Below are 7267 nucleotides of genomic sequence, written 5' to 3'. Positions count from 1 at the left end.
CTGCCTCCTTGTCCTGCCCACCCCTGCCCCCGCCCCACCCCTGCCCCCCAGTCCCCAGCCCCACTTCTCTCCCCTCCCCTGCAGCTGCAGCTGGAGAAGCTGAAGGGCGAGACCCTGGGCGTGGTGGTGGTGGAGTCGGGCTGGGGGTCCATCCTGCCCACCGTGATCTTGGCCAGCATGATGAACGGCGGCCCGGCCGCACGCTCAGGGAAGCTGAGCATCGGGGACCAGCTCATGTCCGTCAACGGCACCAGCCTGGTGGGGCTGCCCCTGGCCACCTGCCAGGGCATCATCAAGGTAAGGGGCCGCTCGGCCCTGTGCGAGGGACCATGAGCTCCCGCCCCGTGACTATGAGCATGCAAGCCCCCCATGACCCCTAACACGTGAGGCGTCCCCCCCTACCTGGACCGTGAGCACACAAGGCCCACCGCCGCACCCCGTGACCACGGGCGCGCAGGGCCCAGACCCACCAGCTGCTCATGACAGACTGGACGCTTGAGCTGAAGCCCAGTGCGTGGGACGTGTGTCGTGAGCAAAGTGCGGGTCCCAGAACCCTCGAGGACATGCTCTGCCTGACCCCGCTGCCCACAGGCTTTCTGAGGGTGGCCCCCACGGAGGCTGGTGGACGTCCCAGCTGCCCAGGCTGGGTCTGCAGACCCCGGTGCATGTGACTGAGCTGCACCCTTTGCTGGGACTCCCCAGGCTGGCACTGAAGTCTCAGTTCTGTCAGCCCCTTGTCCAGGCGGGTGGCACCAGATGTGGGCTGAGGCAGGTGTCCCTGGACAGGAGCCACCTGTGCCAGAGGGGCGGGCACAGGAAGGCTCAGGGCCTCCGTGCCTGGCTGCCCCCAGAGTGCCACAGACCCTGGCTCTCCTGTGGCAGTGGCTCCTGGGACCATCCCTCCCTGCTGGGGCCCGTTTGGACCTCGCTGTGCTCTGGGTGCTGGAGGAAGCAGCCTGCTCTGCCCACCCGAGAGGCGGCAGGCGCCTCCCCCGTGGTCGGGCCCTTGGAGTGACGCAGTGTCTGCCCAGCAGTGAGCGGCCCTAGACAGACATGGGGGCGGCCTCAGCAGGCCCTCCTGGGACTCGGGCTCTATAGGCCCAGCCCGACTCTGGGTCTTCCTCCCACCTCGCTGGACCCCCAGCTGTGCCTGGGGACGCCCGCTGCCATCAGGCCCTAGCAGGGCTGGCTGGCCACACAGTCGTCAGTGCCCCTGGGGTTCCCTTGCCCAGCACGAGAGGCTATCGTAGAGCGTGTGGCTTTGTGGGAGCGTCCCCACGGTCAGCCGCACGGCAGCCCTCCCATGAGCCCACCGGCTCTGCAGGACAGTGCTTGGGGCTGCTCCAGGGGCTGTGGGTCAGGATGTGGCCAGTTGGGGCCCAGTGGCCCCGGCGGGGAGGGGCACAGCTCTGCCAGAGTGCGTTCTGCCCTCGCCCCTGGTGGTGGGTTTCCGCCCTGCCTAACACTGCCCCTCTGTGCAGGGCCTGAAGAACCAGACGCAGGTGAGGCTGAACATCGTCAGCTGCCCCCCTGTCACCACTGTGCTCATCAAGAGGCCAGACCTCAAGTACCAGCTGGGCTTCAGCGTGCAGAACGGGATTGTGAGTGCCGCCCGGCCGGGGCACTGTGGGGAGGGCCCAGGCAGGCGTGTCAGTGACTCCCGGGGCAGGGCCAACTCTGGCCAGGCAGGAGATGGGCCCTCGCAAGCCCACCCCGGCACCTTCTCGAGGAAACCGTTCTTGGCAAGTGTCTGCTTCAGAGGGGCCACGGGCGCTCTGGGCACAGGAGTTCTGACCCACGTCCAGGTGGCCCCAGACTGGCCACATAGGCCCAGACAGCCACTCCTTGACTGCCCATGTGTTCTCCAAGGTGGCCAGCTGACCCCTTCAGGACACCTGCCGTGTAGGCTCTGCAGGCGGAGGCAGGAGGGCTGCCTGGAGGAGGGGGCACTGGACCCAAGTGTCCTGCCAGAAATCCGTGCCCGACCTCGGAGGGGCTCAGTCCAGACTGCCCCAGGGTGTGCGTTGCCAGCTCAGTCCCTGACCTCGTCTGAGCCCAGCTGTGGGAACGCCAGCTGACCCCCTGGCCCCAGAGGAAGGCTCGTGGCCTCGGAGTGGGCATGCAGGGCCTCGGGGCCACACTGTGAAACCAGCCCAGAACGGATGGGCCAGGAGAGGTGGGGGTGGCCGAGGACACCCGGGAAAGGGTGTTTCCCTGTAGCAGTCAGCACAGGGCCGGGCCCGCCCTCGTGGCCAGGCAGACTTGCTGTGTGACAGCCAGCTCTGCCCGCACTGCCTTAGCATCTGTTGGGCGCTTGGGCTGCCAGCTGCTGAGGAGGGGCACGGGCAGGTCGGTAGACCTTGCCGAGGGTCTTCAGGCCGTCCGAGGCTGCCCTGCCATTCCTGCCCCGTGCCGGCCCCCGCAGCTCAGCAGCCCACAACAGACGTGGGGGGCTGGGGGCTCCTGGTGGTCCAGTGGGTGCACAGCACAGACAGCAGTGGGCACCTGGCAGTGAAGGGCACTGCCCAGTTGGGAGCCCGGGCGGGGCTCGATCTCTCCGGGTCTCCGAGGTCGGCATGGAGGCAGGCGTGACTGCTCAGCGCATGCTGCCGGGCAAGGCCTGCCGCGTGTCTGCCTGGGCGCTGGCTGGCCGGGGCCTCCCTGGCCCTGCCACGCCGCCCTGTATGGCCTAGGCTCAGGCAGCCACGTGGCTGCTTAGGGGCTCTTCCCATTCACGCGCCGTGCCCAGGCCCAGCCGTGTCCCTCCCACCCTGGCCGGGGCGGACTCAGCACCCACGCCCTGCAGGCAGCCTGGGGTACACAGCCTTTCCTTCCGGCGGCTCGGGTACTCGCGTCCTTCTGCTGCCCCGCCTGGCCTGGTCTAGACTGGGAAGTGCGGGGCCCAGTCTCCCCTGCCGTGTTGCAGCCCTGGGTCGCAGGAGCTGTTGTTGTTGGGGCTGTCATTCACAAGCAGCCCTGGCCAGGATGGGCCCTTGGTCTGTGCCCTCCCCAACCACATGCAGCACCTGTCTGGAGCACAGAGGCTGGCACTGAGAGGCTCAGGAACCATGGGTAGCCACACAGCCAGTGAGCTGGGAACAGCCACAGGGAGCGGCAGGTCAGGTTTATCCTGGGTCCTGCTGGTGGCCGAGTCCTGGAGGGGGGTGGGGGAGAACCCACCTGCAGAGGCGCAGGCCGGGAGCCTCCTTCCTCAGGAGCGCCTCTAGAGAGGAGCAGGTGTCGGCGTAGCATCCACAGCCCTGTGGGAGCTAGCTACACCTGCTGTGAAGGCCGGTGACTCCTCACCGGAGCCCAGGATGCGGGCCTGGGGCCTTCCACGAGGCTTCATCCTGCCGGTGCCACGTAACTGCACGGCGGCTGCCTGCCCACTGACTGGGCACGGGGTGGCGTGGACTGGGGCTGACCGGCCTGTGCTCTCTGCCTAGATTTGCAGCCTCATGAGAGGGGGCATCGCCGAGCGGGGTGGTGTCCGCGTCGGCCACCGCATCATCGAGATCAACGGGCAGAGTGTGGTGGCCACAGCCCACGAGAAGATCGTCCAGGCCCTGTCCAACTCGGTCGGAGAGGTGAGGCCCATCAACGCCCAGCGGTGCCTCGGCCTGCCTCCCCCACGACCCGCATGCTTGGAGAGCCTCTGGGATGAGCCCCCTGTGGGGAGCACGGGCCCTGGGCTGCTCCCGGGACCTCTGAGGGCCAGCGGGCACTCACTGGGCTGCCCAGCTAGACGAGCAGGTGCCATGGGCTGACCTGTGTGGCTCTGTCCTGGTGGGCCTCAGGTAGAGACCACGGGGCCTGTTTGGCACTGCCCACCTGCCCACTGCGGACCACCCTGAGCTCTGGGAGCTGCGCTGTGGGGGCCCCCTGCCTGTTGTCCCCCTGCCACAGGGCCTGGCCACTTGGCTGTGGCCCCCGGCTTTCAGCACCGTGTCTGCGGGCAGGGTAGAGCCATGGCTTCCTCCAGTCCATGCAGACAGGCCAACTCGGGTGAGGGCATGGCAGAGCCCTGAGCCCAGCACATGGGGAGGCCTCGCCCCGTGAGGGCGTGTCTGTAAGGGTCTCACAAGTGGCTTGGTGTGAGGTGTGGGTCTGAATGACTGACGGATGTGAGTGGGTGTGTGCGAGGGGTCCACTGAAGTGTGTGGGCTGGAAGCAGAGGGCCCAGTGCATGCCGCAGCGTGGGGGCAGCAGCGGGTTGCTCTTGGGTAGAGGCTAGGTGGCACCATGAGCCCCTGCAGATGGCGTAGGTGAGAAGGTCCGGGGGCCTGCGTGGTCCCCAAGGCCAGCAGCCACACCCTACGGCAGAGCTGTCCCCAGGGAGGGCCGGGTGTGGGCCCTGGCGCCCAGCTCTGCGTGCGGCCGAGGTGGAGTTGTGTGCCGTCTACCACGCTGAGCACATGGGGAGGTTGTCACTGATGACACAGCAGCTCCGCTGGCCCTGGGCGAGTGTCAGAGGCGCAGTGGGCAAGGGCTCCCCGATGAGGGCCGGCAGGGGTATGCGGGAGGACGGGCCTGGCGACCTGGGGTCGAGGCAGGCCACCCAGGGAGTGTGCTGCCCTGGACGGCAGGCACGGAGTGGGGCGAGCTGCCTGCTCCCGCTCCCAGGGGCCCACGTCTCCCTCCCGGGGCTCTCTGGGCAGGAGCACAGTCACACCTGCCCCTGGGAGCCTCACTCCCAGCCCAGGGGGCGCGAGGGAGCCAGGTCCAAGGCCGTCTGCTCACTGACCACGAAGGAGGGGAGTCTTCTCCCACCCCCCCACCCCAATGCAAAGCCCTTGCTGGCGGGCTCCCCAGAGGCCTTGCCTGGGCGGTGTGTGTGTGTGTGTGTGTGTGTGTGTGTGTGTGTGTGTGTGTGTGTGTGTCTGCAGAGAGCCTGTGCTCAGGCCTGGCGGCAGCCCAAGCTCAAAAACTAGTGCCTGACCCCCGAGGTGGCCTTCCGTGTGGTCTCCAGGGCCCCGGCCATGGACCCTGCCTCCGGCCTGTGCAGCCAGGGCAGGGCAGGGGGAGGAGGCCCCGCCGGGTCTGCGAGCTCCTTGTCACCCACGTTGTCACCTGGGCTTGGCCCTGCGGGGTCATCGGGTGCTGGGCTCACGGGCACATGAGCCTGTGTGACCCCAGCTACGTGTGGTAGAGGCCACGGGGTGTGGTGGCTAGGTCATCCCGAACGAGGCCAGTCCGCGGCTCAGGTGGCGTGGGCAGCGTGTGCTCTCGGAGCCCGGGGACGGGCGGCGGCCAGCTCAGCGCTCTCTTGGCAGATCCACATGAAGACCATGCCGGCCGCCATGTTCCGGCTCCTGACCGGGCAGGAGACCCCGCTGTACATCTAGCCCAGTGCCTGCCGCGGGGTGGACACCAGCACCGGGACTGCCCTGGCCCGCGCCTCGCCGGGACACTGCTCCCGAGGGCGTGCCCTCGTCCCCACTTTTTTCTTGCCAAAAAGGGGTCCTTGTGAGCCTGTGGACCCTCACCCGGCCACGTTCGGACTGCTGTCCTCGCGCCTGACGAGGGCCCGGCCCTCAGTGTGGGCGCAGCATGCTGTCCCAAAGCCGTGGAGAGGGGACACGTATCTCGGGCAGCCCTCTGGGCCGGGATATCCGGGGTGCCTGGGGGCTGTCACTGTGGGACCTCAGGACCGCAGCGAAGCCAGGGGTCGGGAGGCGAGACTCGGTCTTCCCTGGAGGAAAGGTGGTGGCCATGGCGTGGGCCCTTGGCACTACTGTCTGCCCGTTCTGACTGTGGATGTCCCTGGGTGTCCCTCTCTCTCCCTGGGCCACGGGCACGCGCCCATACCCGCTCCCTCACACGGAGAATGGATGCAGGCCCTCGGTGTGTGTGGCGCTGTGGCCGGGCAGTACTAGGATGTGAAGGTGGCGCCAGGCATGGATCCCTGTGCGTGCCCTTCTGTCTGGAAGTCCCCGTGGCCCAGGCCCAGGGTAAAACGCGGACACTCAGGCAGCGTGCCCCACAGTCCCCGCCCAGGGCTCGGGCGCCGAGGGTGACCGTGTGTTGCATGCTGCCGGCCACAGGACTTCGGTCCCGTCGCTAATAAACCTGCCTCCTGATGAACGCGTACGTGTGGCTGGTCTGTGGGCCGTGCCCGGTGCCTGTCCTCATTCCCCTCCATCCTGTGCCCGTGCGGCTGGCATTGTGGGGACCCGGTGTTGCTGAGGGTGGAGCGCTCTGCCACCTCCTGGAGCCCAGAGCTGCAGACGGCTGGCTAACGGCACAGGGACAGCAGGGTCCTGGGCTCCCCAGGTCAGGGTTACACTGCTCTGGGCAAGGCACGCGCCACGTGGCACGGCTGGGCCCGCCCTGCTGCCTCACCACCCTGCCGGGACCCGTGGAGCTCTGCGTGGCCCGGCTGGTGTACTCGTCATATGTCACTCAACTTTCTTGGGGCCACTACCTTGGTGCAAGCTGGCTGGGAGGCCCGGGAGCCCGGCTGCGGTCAGAGGCCTGGACTCCCTCTTGGCCCCAGCCGTGAGCTCCGCGAGGCGGCCCTCCCCTGCTGGCCCTCTCCCGGGAGTCGCAGAGGCCGCACCCCGGCAGCTCCGTCAGGAGAGGGGGCAAGGCTGCACCCTCCTGGTCGGTCTCCCCATGAAGCCACGAGAGCAAAACGAAGCACTTCGCTAAGAAACAAAAACGCCAGCCAGGGATGGCCACCCCCTGGGGCTGTAAAGGTCACCCATATAGAGCTGAGGGCAGGGGTGCAGTGGTAACAAAACCAGACGCGTGTGGGCGAGGTCTCGGGTTCGAGTCCTGGGACCACCCTGTACGCGCCAGGTACTCAGTGTGTGTTATGTGGCCTGGCTGAGACGGGGACTGCACTGAGAAGGCCCTGCTTGTGGGGGTGGGATCTGTATCTTAGGACAAATGACACTGTTTAGTTTTGCTCTAGGGCATGTCAGTCACTGGAGGCAGAAGTGAGAAATCACCCCCAGGGGGATGGCTACGCTGCAGTCCCTTCTCCAGTCTCCTCTCGGGATTTGGGCATGCACACACACGCACCAGGTGTGTTTCCCAAGCTGCCGGGTCTGGGACCGGGACCAGGACCATGCAGTCGGCTCGGTGGGATCCAGCTGCCTTGACCCCACATCACTGGCTGGCCTGAAAAAGCATCCCGAGTAGCAGAGGAAAGAGGCCTTCCTCAGGAGCCCGGCTGTGCTATGTGCCTGACCAAGGTGAGTGGCCAGGGTGACACCGGGCTGGTGGGAGCTGCTCTCCAGAGACCCAGGGAGTACGCTGGACG

At 67.4% G+C, this 7267-nt stretch overlaps 1 protein-coding gene across 1 annotated transcript in view; it reads left to right on the top strand.

Moving 5' to 3' along the window:
- APBA2 (amyloid beta precursor protein binding family A member 2) overlaps positions 1–6084 on the top strand; it is a 90494-nt gene extending 84410 nt beyond the window's left edge. Inside the window, exons 12-15 of the mRNA XM_006167236.2 lie at positions 85–297; positions 1482–1601; positions 3447–3587; positions 5274–6084. Coding sequence (XP_006167298.1) covers positions 85–297; positions 1482–1601; positions 3447–3587; positions 5274–5345 — 546 coding nt within the window. The 3' untranslated portion in view covers positions 5346–6084. The remainder of the gene's footprint in view (positions 1–84; positions 298–1481; positions 1602–3446; positions 3588–5273) is intronic.
- Positions 6085–7267: the final 1183 nt, after the last annotated feature.

This window comes from Tupaia chinensis, unplaced genomic scaffold, assembly GCF_000334495.1.
Source record: "Tupaia chinensis unplaced genomic scaffold, TupChi_1.0 Scaffold144682_1, whole genome shotgun sequence".
NCBI classification, from domain to species: Eukaryota; Metazoa; Chordata; class Mammalia; order Scandentia; family Tupaiidae; genus Tupaia; species Tupaia belangeri.
This window is presented reverse-complemented; position numbering and strand designations above follow the sequence as displayed.